Raw genomic sequence first — 12,356 nt, 5'->3', positions numbered from 1 at the left:
AGGACAAAATTGTCATTGCACTTATGTGGACAGAGTTTATTTTGGATGACAGTGAAATGTTCAGTCCTAGACATGAAATGAAAGTTAGAGAGTTTCATATAGGTAAACATGAACAGCAAATAAACCAAACCAACTTTGCTGTAAATCAAACCATCACCACATACACACTACCATTACATCCCAATATATGTGAGACTGAGACACACACACACACACACACACACACACACACACACACACATACATTACTCCTTATCAGTCAGTCATAGTTTGTGAATGTAAATGTGTGGAATTTGTATAAAAATATATTGTGCAATACAGGAAATATTGTAAATGGGAATTCCACTGATTTGTTTTCCTGCATAATTTAATTGTTTAATTTAATCATTCAAAGTGGTCTGAAAATTAACTGTGCTTTGTACAGAAGCCAATTGGTATTTCTTTAGGTTCTTCACCCTTAAATCATGAATAAAGTTTGATAAATCAGAAGAATTACCCTTTAAGGTGAATTTTCTTTTACATATTCACCTTGGACATTCTAATGGGTCTGTCGGGAATGTACATTCTTTACTGGTTCTGAAGTCTAACAGAGATCTAAGTGTGCAAAATGAGGCATAAACCAAAAGAAATTTTCACTGTAGTGTCACATGATTTAGAAATTAATATTCATAAGAAAATGGTATACATTGTTGCTCAGTGTTCAAATACAGATGGAATATTGTCTGTCACAAAATAAATACAGAAATAATGAAATAACACATACTGTGTCTCTACAATGATTTTATCTGGAGAACACTCCATTAGCTGCTGTCTGCGACTAGTTACTGTTATTTGTATTCCTAAAGCATAAAGAAATGAATTTAAAAAAGTAAGAAACAAGAAAAGATGAAAACAACAACAAAGGGTCAAATTGAGAGACAAGAATTTATGCCTCAGGGTCAAAGGACTCAGAACTTGCTTTAGGCGTGAAAATCTTCCTCTTCAGTGCAAAACATGACAGTTCTAAAAGTGTTGTTTACAAGACAAACTGCACACATTTATAGATTCTCAAGCTGCAAGAAATACAGATGCATCTAAATGTATACCTAGCCTCTGTGCAACTTTTCACATCTGTTAAAACGTTTAAAGCCTTATTTAGAACGGTTGATCTAGCTGAAGAGGAACTTAAAAATGGCAGCCATTCCATACCAAGTCCCCATTAGTCCTTTTGTGGTTCATTCTTTGGTCCCTTGCCATCTTGTAGTGTATAGCTATAAAGTTAAAAATGACTCTAGCTCCTTTTGTGTACGTAAAAGCCGCTCTGTTGCCTCGTGCAGGTGTGACCTATGGGGCAAGACTTTACTCGTCAGACTCGTACCTGTGGAAAAAGCACAACAGAGGAATAGTGATTCTCAGTGAGGTTCATAAAAATTTGATACGCGAATAAAGGTTTTAATAGGACTGTAATATTCAAATATATTAGTAAATATAGTGTTATAGCCTGAACATTTAGAGCACATAACCTCCCCATTCAGGGAGCAAAGTTGCCTTATGATGGGATCAGATTACACACTCTTTTTGTTCTTAATGTTCACTATGTCAGACTAGTGCTAAAAATTTGTGACGTGTCTTATTCTACATGTTTGACACAAACCAACCATCAAGTATAAATCATAGCTACAGAAGTACTGTAAAGAAAAACAACTGTGGACCTGTTCCTGGATGTTACACAGAGGAGAGTATGGATTGTACACTGTATGTAGGTGAATGTTTTGTAGAGAGAAAAAAATACTGGGTGTATATTCTGATACCAAAATATGTTTTAATATCAGGGGGTTTCCCCAGTTTCGTTGTTCCACCTGACAGCTGCAGCAGCATCCTCCCCCTTTCTCTTCTCCATGTTTACATATATGCGCCAGACAGCACTCTGTCCTCCTATTAGTCATCATCGAGGAATATTTTCGTTTGGATGTCGTGGGGAATCTCAAACGCTACAGTACTGTTCTGTGATTTTAATCACACTACACAACAGTTCCTCATCCCTGATGCTCATATTCCGTTCTGAAGATGGAAATTTCTTGAATACAAATTTGTGTCATAATGTGGTATAATGACAAAACAGGGCTGTCACTATCAGGAAATGGTAGCTTTTTATTTTTTCTAACATTTATTCTTTTATTTAACTGCTTTATCCAGCTCAGGGTCACGGTGGGTCTGGAGTCTACCCAGAATTGTTGCATGCAAAGCAGTGAGAGAGCAGTCTCTTTCCTGTAATCCACCCCCCCACCCTATCTCCTCTTTGCACAGAGGAGATAGTTGTTCCTTTATCTTGTCCTCTCACTTCTTCATTTATATTGAAAAGACCCTTTTGTTTCTCAAGTGATAGCAACATTCCTTCTTATCTCTACCTCCTGCATATTTTTTGGTGTTCATCATCCCCTTACTCCTTCTCAAACTTGTCTTCTTCCTTCTATTCCCTTCCCCCACTTCTCCAATAGATATAAGGCCCTCCTAAAACATATTTGGTGTTAGACTAGACTGGGAACAAAATTACAGAGCTGTGTCCATGCTTTTCTGCATGCGTGTGAGGAAATCTCAGAATGTAAACTTCCAGTCTTCAAACACCAGGACATTCAGTGATAGACTGTGATCGACCCCGCTGTATTCGTACATGACTCTGTTCATTTGTAAATAAACTCCAGTCAACAGCAAGCTCCAGGCTCCTGATTCTTCCTGCTGAATTTCAAACAGCAAGAACACACTCTGGACAGTGCACCAGTCCATCATAGGGAACCACACAGTCACACAATCATTCAAATGGCTCTGTTAGACATACCTTGCACTGTTTACATGCAGAAACCAGTGTTTTAAGTGCCACATAGAGCAGAGCCACTTGGAAAGGAGTCCTGATCAGGGACCACTCTAACTGCTCAGTTAATTACAGCTACAAAGTTATTTTTAATGAAAATGCAATTCATTTACGTTCTAATTGTTGGATCTAAAAGAAAATTACTGGGGTAAGTAAATGCAGTCAGTGAAAAAAAAATTGCAATTAAATAAATAAATAAATAAATAAATAAATAAAAGAATAAAATAACTCTTCCAAAAGGATTTGTGTTTTTTATATGTATAAAGTGTGTTATATTGCCTTTTTGTTTGTTTGTGTGTGTGTGTGTATACAAAAAATATACACACATTTTAACACAAAGCATTGATTATCCCATGGTTTGACCCCGAAGTCTGGGATTTTGAAAAACACTGGCTAGAACCTTGTGCATGTCTGAAAGAAAACCGATAACAGCATGATGCCCTACTTACTACACATCTGTCTTACTTCCCTTCTTTCAAAATCAACTCAAGATCAAAAAGCTCTCAATCCCTCTTCCTGCAAGAAGCCTGCTACTGAACTGTGCTAACAGTGTCAACATCTCTTGTGTTGCACCGTATGTTCTAAGCATGTGCGTTTGAAAGTGAAAGAAAAAAAAAAATCAAATATGCAACAGACTCTAAGCATCTGAAAACTAAACTGCACCCGCATACACATTATCAAAGAGGGAAGAAGGCAGTTATTTATCTGATGTAGTAAAGTTTTTTTTCTAAGTAAATATCAATATACAACATATACAGTTGTTGTTTTCACAGGAAACCAATGAAACTAAATGTAGGTGAGCCTAACCACACATACAGTAGTTCACAATATACTTAGGGAGCCATGCAATTTATATAAACATTGTTGTCTCTCCAGAAAAGAAACATATAGGCTGAGTTCATCTTTATTCAGTAGAATCAGAACTAGTTATCTGGAATCACTCAGAAGCTCTCACCTCTGTAATCTCTTCCTCAGATCCTTAATTTGATCATTCTTCTTACTCAGGATTTCTTTCATGTTCCGATATGCAGCTGTCTGCTGAAACTTTTTTTCTAGCTCCTGAATGAATAAAAACACATTTTTCATTTTTTTCAACAATTGCATGTTGTCATTTACCAGTGGTTCCCAAACTTCTGCTGCAGTGCCCCACTTTTGTAGATGAGAATATTTTTGAGCTCCCCTGCCTCTGACACCCATACACATGTCTTTTGTTTCTAGACTCCATTGGAACTTACTTTAAACATTATAATTCATAGAAAGATGAAACTCCTTATTAAACAAAACAAAGTGGCAAATCCCCTCTACAGAGGAATTATCTCAAGTAACATGCATTATGCTTCTTTCATTTGCCTTGTGGGCCCGCCCCACCACCAACACCTGTCAGCAATGATTGATTTACAGGAGAAAACAAAAATGCACTTTCTTAGCAGTTAATCTAAGCCTAACATTCATTACCTTCTCAGCGAGAGAGAGCTGCTCCTGAACCCGCAGCAAGTCGTGTTTTGCAGAAACAAGATTGTCCTGCAACTCCTTCTGAGAGACGGCACTGGCAGTCAAAGACTTCTCAAAGTCAGCCTGCATAGCTGCTACTGTGTCCTCCAGATTGGAGATCTCCTGAGCACGCAATGTGCACTAAAAGAGGACAAGATCGCCTTTACATGATGTTGGTGGGATTTTCACCGCAAAACTGTACACAAGGTGGTACTTCTCTTTCTGATATATCCAAACTCATGCAGTACATACCCCAAATTCCAGAGAGCCAATGGAGGACAAAGAAAGGTATGATGAGAAAACTAAAATCAAGTCACCAACGAAAATGTGTGGGGAAAAAAAAAAACCTACATGCAGTGGAGGTAAATGTCTACAAGATGTTTTCAGATCACTATACAATCTTAAAGCGGTTCTCAAAACATTCATTTAAGTCAGACCTCATTGTATCTGTGTAGATATACCTGTTGATCTCCCTGGATCTTCTGAAGGTCCTTCAGGGCCCTCTCAGCCTTGGATTTCTCATCCAAAGCACTCATGGCCTACAATGTAACACATAAAACATAAATGTTGGCTAAGTTTTAGGTTAAAGTAGCTCCCTGCTCTAAAAGCAGCTCATAAAGAGGTTAGTGGTTTAACCGTGACCTTTATGACTTGTTTTCTTCCTGTTTACAGAATCATTCCGTTCTCTTAAATCCTGATATCCTAATTTACTTTCTTTACCTGGCTTTCTAAAGTGCGGAGTCTTGCTCTGAGTTTATCATTCTCCTCTTGTAGTTTGGAAATCTCCTGGTAAAAAAAAAAATAGCTGAGTTACCTTTAAAATGAATACAGTTATAAACAAAGTACATAAAGATTTTTAATTTATAGTGAATCATAGTAAAATTACATCCTTGCAAACCAGAGAAATTGTCTCTTGAAAATACACTGCTTTTGTAAAGTGCTGAATATTTTAATGCATTAAAAGAAGTCACTACTTGGCTACCAGGACGAGCAAATCTTGGTTAAGATGAAGATGTATTTACCTTGTTGAGTAGTTCAGACACTCCCCCCTCGTTTAGTGGGGCTAACTTAGGTTTACTGGATTCCTGATTGACCTGAAAAGACATGAGAAATTAGTATTTCTTGACTAGACCTGTAGTAATGGAATTATAAAGCAAAATAATCTACGTCTTTACACATCTTTATACATGGTTTATGTAACGTACTGTGCAAATGTTTAACACATCTCAGTAAATGAATAAAGCCATATTTCTGGGCAGTAAATATTTAGCTGTTCTAATTCCACTAACTATAGAACAAACTAATAAAACATTGATTCTATGTGTCAGTGCAGAAGCTTAAACATTTCTAAACCACTCACTGACAAAGGCCAGATTTATAGGCATTGTCCAGTACCCATTTTATCAAACTTTCTTTAAAATGCATGTAAATAAATATTGGAATCAATATTGCGTTCTTCTAATTGCATTGTTTTAACAAACTATCTTGTTGCATTTTAGCGTTTTCATGCTTATTTGTGATTACTAAGGTGTTATAGAGTTTATCGAGGATGTTCCTATTTCTCCCTCCTATGTCTCTTTGACATATTCGGAATTATGACGCTACAGAGGACACACCTTGCTGTTGGATTTGAAATCAGTCTTTTCAAACTCTGCAACTTGCTCCAGTAATTCTCTGAGGGAAGGAGACAACAACAAAAAGAGGGGAAATCAGCAGAGAATCAGAGAGGAAAGAGAAAAAAGACAAAGAATAAGATTTGTAACAAAAGCAATACACAGACTGATAAAAGTACTGCAATGGCAAATACACCATAAAATATATCATAAATCCACTGGTATCTTTGAAAATGACAAAAATTTACTGGCATTCTTTGGACCAAAATTCAGTTTTTCTAAGCAAATACTTTGCCAGTACGAAAATGTATTCACACACTCTATAGTCAGTGTCTTTCTTATCAGCTCCAGTGCTCTTATAAATGCTCTTTGTACTCATACAGAAAAAAAAATTATATATATAATAAACTCGAGCAGCACTGCTGTTTCTGAAGCACTCGTACCACCAACACACACTGACACACCACCACCATGTTAATGTCACTACTTCTAAAACCAATGGTGTTAATTGGGAGCTTGTCTCCCTCCACTGCTCTGCTCCTCTTTAAAGCTTTAAAGTAGACACTGAAACATTTCTGTGAGGATCTTTTCCAGCCATAAGAGCAGTGATATCAAGAATGGTGATGGATGACTAATTTTAGATCACTACCACAACTTTATCTCATCCTACTTGAGAGTGGCTCCAACCTTTCAGAGCAGATTGGGTTTAATGTCAACTTGAGCAATTGGGATGTTATGTTTAGTCAGATTGTAGGTCTTTAAAAAACCGGCACAGTAGTAAACTACACAAGCAGCTCTAAATGTCCACAACCTTAAGACAGGTGCTACTTTCCATTTCATGTGGAGAAAGTTATGGCAGTTACATATTTAACATTTAGACTGCACCTCTTTCTGAAAACAGTTTAACACTTTAAGACTTTGGTGGTAAACAGATCAGCACTTCACAGCAATGCTTTAAGTGTGGTTTGATAAAGCAGGCGCACAGTATGATATGGGGCCTGCACAGAAGGGCGTTTTCCCTCTCAGTGTGTTTGGGTAAGCCACCATGAAGTGTGTTCCTACGCTGTTGGGAAAGAGAGGGTCACTGGCCACATACACACACAAACAAAAACACACAACTGTTTGCTTCTTGGCTTTCTCTGATCTGTGCTTTTGCTGTTGACTGCACCTTTCTCTTCAACGTGACTCTGACATGGCCTTGGAAACCACAGTTAACGTTAGACGTACTCTCATTTTTTACACTTTGTTCAGTCCAACGAACAAACCTCAAAATTTTGTGTGAAAAAAAAAAAGCAATGGGAGGTTCACCTTAACAACTTTTTCCATCACCAAAAAAAAAAAATAAATAAGAAACCTAGTTCTGCACATAGTGGTTATATGATAAAGAATAACAATAACAACTGAAGGTGTCTGAAAAATGATCTCTCACATCTATCCAATATACACCAGCCTTAGATGTGCACTCTATTTAGGAACAGGAATATTAAATACATTAATGGGGCTCTCTGATTTTTTAATCAGCCACATAGTTATGGCATTCAGCTACAAGGGCAACTATGAGGTTAAGTACTGATGTTCAATGATTAGATCTGGATCATAAACATAAAGATTACTACACGCATTTTCAAATCTGACACTGTGTCAGCTGCACTAACTGAAATGTGCCTTGGTTAACTTTCATATCGGCAGTTATCCATTTTACAGTAATGAAAGCAAACATGACTGTATCAAACCCACTTTTAAATTCTTCCATTCCAGTCAGGTCATGTTTGCTATCACTATCCGAAACTAAACCTTTTTAGAGCAATAGGAATCAATAGTATAGACGAGATTTGTGGATGGATTTTACACCAGTCTCAGGCAGTGTCTCATGAACCTTTGCCTGCCTCATGAACTGTGTGGTTTCTTCTGACATTACTATATGAGCTGCAGGGCAAGGAAGGAAGTGGCTTTCTTTGATTGGAGAAAAGGGCATGGCTCCATGACCCGGTCAAATTTAGTGAAAGTTTCAGTAATGTTTCAGAAGGGAGTAGGCATTCGAAAGTGTGTCTGACCTCACAGACAAAATGCACTTCCCCTGTGATGTTCTATGAATATGTTTTAATTTACAATTTTGTTACCAAATACCATGCTTTGCTTTTGGACATCCCAATACATGTGTCATTAAAAGAGATATTAAATAAAATGGTCCCAAATACGCAGCCTGTCTGAGACATAGTTTTACTATGATACAAGCATACAGTATCATACAGTACCAGTCAAATGTTTGGACATCTCAGGGAGGGTTTCCTTTGTTTTGGGCCATTTTCCACATATTGTCAATGTAAAGTATCAGTACAGTGTACAGTGTGGCCTCGTCGAGAGTTAATTAGTAGAAACGCTCTCCTTCTTAATGTGTTTGAGGTCATAACTTGGGTTGTGCAGAGGTGTAGCGCTGGTACACAGTTATATACAGTGAATAGTCCTATTCCACCAATGACTAATGACATGATGTGTCCATACGTTTGTGTGGTACTGTATATAGGCCTGTCTATATTACATTATCATCTAATTGTACAATATTTGAACACTTGCTCATTTTTGTAGACTTGTTACCGCCTGTTGTGGAAATATCGCCTGTTGTGTTTACTGACCTGTTAGTTTACATAAGAATGAATGTCAGCAACTTTATATATTCTGTTCTCTGGTTTTCTCTGGTCTCTCTGTTCTGGGGCCGTTATGTCTATTTGTTTGAAAAGTGTGATTTTTATTTATGCTTTATATCTTAAGGTTATTTAAACATTTGTTATATTCTGTTTTTAGTGTCTGACAATTGCATTACTGTGCTAGTATATTATCATTAAACCAATGGCATAAATTGGTCTTAAAATGACAATAAAATTCTTTATCCCTATTATTTCTAGAACAATATATCAACCACAAATAATGTCTAACATGACACATCTATAGCACTTTTTAAACAAGCAGAAATGATTGATAATGTTCGGTGCATTTTTGGTGCATTTCTATTCTTTATAATACACCCTTTATCAGCTATTTTCTGATAGCGCACTTACTTTCTAATAAATAATCAAGAAAAAACACTGCATCATGAAATTGCAATATAATCGCTGTATTATAGTTTGTAGTAATTTATTATTATTACAGACCTAAACTGAGCAGATACATCGTATCTCATTATAATTCATTCTGACATTCATTACATTACTGTTTAACAACCACATGCAGATCATCATATTGTAACTCTGTTTATATGTTTAATTTCTCTGTGTTTTATCCTAAAATGTTGCCCATGGCACACTCACCTGTTCTCCAGCTCTGAGATATCGGTCTGCAGCCTCAGGTAGTACTTCTCAGCCTGGGAGAAGAGCTGACGCAGCAGCAGCACGTTGGTGTGGGCTGTGTTAATCAGCTCCATCTCCACTTCCCCACGCACCACAACCTGCAAACCATCCAGCATGTCCGTCACTTCGTCCACTGTAAACGTTTCCTCCACAAGCCTGGAGAGTGGGGGGATGGGACGGGACACACAGAGAGAGAGTATACGAGGGAAAGTACAAGATTGGAGTAAGAGGGAGAAGTGGAGAGAAAGAGAGAATAGAGCATTAGTGTGTGACAATGTGAAGAATGAGTGAAGCAGTGGACAAGGTAGATAACAAAGAAAAAAAACAGGCTTAATCATTAAATTACAAACAAGCAAACTTTACATGTAAATGCACACACGATTACAAGATTAACTCCTAAGCATTTTGAAACTAGGTATTCTTACAAAACATGGCCTATAGCACTTGACCAAATATGGATACGGAGGGCAGCACAATGGCGCAACAGGAAGTGTTGCTCTCAGACAGCTCCAGGGTCCTGAGGTTGAGGGTTCAAGCCCTGCTCCGGGTGACTGACTGTGATGAGATTGGTGTGTTCTCCCTGTGTCCGTATGGGTTTCCTCTGGGTGCTCCTGTTTCCTCCCATTGTTCAAAAACACATTAGTAGGTGGATTGGCGACTCAAAAGTGTCCATAGGTGTGTGTGTATGTGAGTGAGTTCCCCTGTGAAAGACCAGCGCCTCCTACAGGGTGTGATCCTACCTTGCGCACAAAGATTCAAGGCAGAAGACGTTAGTAGTTAACCAAAGTTTTCTGAGCTAAACGGATATGAAACTATGAAACTAAAGGAATATGAAATATTTTTAGAGGATTGTGGTTCAGGTGGTTTGAATATTTTACAGCAGTGCTGCCAAATATTTGCATTTTTATGCAGTCTGTTTACTCTGAGGAGTTTAAGCAAATGTAAGAATTCAAATTTTGTCTTTCATGATTCACTACAAACACTCTGTGCAAAATAAATAAATAAATAATAATAATAAATAAAACGGTGCATTAAATGCAAAAAATGCAGACATGCAGCCTTTCCTTAAATTGTTTGCATAATTTATTACTTGGGTACAATTATTGCACTTTTCTATACATTCAAAGTGCTTTACATTATTTGAAACATTAGGACGTCATCTCAACCACCACCAATGTGATGGATACTGCCACCTGAACGCTATGCATGTACGCTCACCACACCTCTGCTATTTTGGTAGAGAAACAACAGCGCAAGGCAGGAAACACACCTGCCCACTGCAGGGCATCACACACTTACACACACATTCACAGCCAATCAACCTACCAACAGGGGTTTTTAGATTGTGGAAGGAAACTGAAGTACATAGAGGAAAACCACACTGACACAGCCAACTCCTCACAGGCAGTGACCTGAGGCCAAGACTGAACCCAGGACTCACCCGGGGCTGTGTGGCAGTGACACTACCTCACCATGCAGCCTATTCTATCATCATAGGTAGCCACACTTACACACGTAAATGAACCAATGTGTCTTTTTTATTTTTAACCTGCTGTCTTTGAGGTCTTGAAAGCAGGAGTCAATGGTCTTGAGTCTCAGAAGCCTCTTGGAGCGGGCAAAGCGCATGTAGTTTATCACCTCATTCTGGTGGTGCTCGTTGAACCCCAAATCAGCCTGGAACGTTAGTCAAACAGAGAATGAGGATGTTATTTCAGCGGTACAATATACTATAACAAATATATTAAAGAAAAGATGACAGATTATATAATCGCATGACTTCCATTGCTTTAATGTGTACACATTGTGGACACAGGCATTCGGTTGTGTACACAATTTGTATCCTATTTTCTCTGCAAAAAAAGCATGAAATATCATCAAAAAAAAAGTCCACTGGGCAGATTAAGCACTTTTTTATTGTGTTAGTGTGTTTTTTTTTTTTACATCCTAGGTGATATATCAAGCCTGACAATTACAGTTTTGACACTAGGGCTCTGACAACAATCTCAAACAGACAAAATCAGACAGTCTGGGGTTCTTATGTCATAAATCTAAGAAACAAATCCTGTCAGTATGTGAAGTGGGGCTTTGTTCAACTGCAGGTGAGCGGCAGAGGGGTAAGTGGAAATAGAGGCAGGGACTAATTGCATATTCCATACATACTGAGTGAAAACATAGAGTAAAATTACAGTTAAGCCACTAGGGGATTATTTAAAAATGTAATTTTGACTAAAGGAGCTTAGTTTTGGGGTGTAACCGACGACTGGAGTTGGACTTTAAAATGAAATGGAAATCATCCAAAATTAGTCCCTGACTTGTGAATGTAATTGTGAATGTGAATGCAATTAAATACTCACAGAGGGGTTCAAACTGTATGTTTAAATTACTTGTCATTATTCAGAAACACACTGAAGAGAGAAGAGCTAAATAAGTTTATATGCTACTACAGAAGTCAGTAGACTCAAATTTCACTTATGAAAGACTTCAAAAGATGTGCTGGTGAGTTTCTGACTTGGAAATAAATGTACTTTTCACTTTTGTCTTCAGCATTGAGTAGTATCGTTAATGTAAGTAGCCGATCACTACATACTATCCACTGTTATGTCTTAATAGCTTCACAATTGACACGGATGGTGCAGTCCATCTTTGCCTTCATTCAATAGCTAGTGTCGTGCAGAAATAAAAAGAACAAGCCAGTGTATTACAGCACATTGAATGGTGCAGTGTACCTTTCTTATAAGAAGATACAGAATTCTAAAGGAAGCTCACTGATTAACAGCTCAGCCTCCTCCGCTAACATTACCCTAGCTAGCTACTTACCATTGCAGCAGGATGAAAAAAGGCTCCTGTTTAGCTTTGACGGAAGGGAAAAAAGACCTCAGAATCTGCAAAAATGTGTGCCCATAAAGCAAAGCAAGGCATCCAAGCTCCAAACTGAGCAGTGAAGTGGTTATTTAAGCAGTAGCGTTAGAATAAGTTAAATGTTAGTTAGCTCTGTGCTCTCTGTGCTTGCCGTTTGTTGCGCTTGGAAACGGAACAGCGTCACTGCGTTACTAACCAGCT

The 12,356-nt window shown here is 37.9% G+C and overlaps 1 protein-coding gene across 2 annotated transcripts; it reads right to left on the bottom strand.

Annotated features, from left to right (window-relative positions):
- lztfl1 (leucine zipper transcription factor-like 1) lies at positions 1-12,356 on the bottom strand. 2 transcript variants are annotated; one of them, XM_066678055.1, is made up of 10 exons: positions 12,114-12,356; positions 10,846-10,970; positions 9,258-9,452; positions 5,956-6,013; positions 5,362-5,433; positions 5,060-5,125; positions 4,801-4,878; positions 4,304-4,480; positions 3,804-3,907; positions 1-1,357 (listed from the first exon to the last, which is right to left on the bottom strand). In XM_066678055.1, the coding sequence occupies exons 1-10, from the start codon at positions 12,114-12,116 to the stop codon at positions 1,339-1,341; spliced, it is 897 nt and encodes a 298-aa protein (XP_066534152.1). In that variant the 5' UTR covers positions 12,117-12,356; the 3' UTR covers positions 1-1,338. The 2 variants fall into 2 exon arrangements, with proteins under 2 accessions (XP_066534152.1, XP_066534153.1); XM_066678056.1 differs by having other exon boundaries at positions 4,304-4,462.

Source organism: Hoplias malabaricus, chromosome 1 (genome assembly GCF_029633855.1).
Source record: "Hoplias malabaricus isolate fHopMal1 chromosome 1, fHopMal1.hap1, whole genome shotgun sequence".
Lineage (NCBI taxonomy): Eukaryota > Metazoa > Chordata > Actinopteri > Characiformes > Erythrinidae > Hoplias > Hoplias malabaricus.
Note: the sequence above shows the minus strand (reverse complement) of the source record. Positions and strands in the feature narration are given on the sequence as shown.

What these genes read in the sequence shown, in the direction of transcription:
- lztfl1 (XM_066678055.1), bottom strand. An exon ending in TGTCTGAACTACTCAACAAG is followed by an intron (nt 5,126 to 5,361) that starts GTAAATACATCT and finishes TTTTTTTACCAG; the next exon opens with GAGATTTCCAAACTACAAGA. An exon ending in AGCTCTCTCTCGCTGAGAAG is followed by an intron (nt 3,908 to 4,303) that starts GTAATGAATGTT and finishes TTATTCATTCAG; the next exon opens with GAGCTAGAAAAAAAGTTTCA.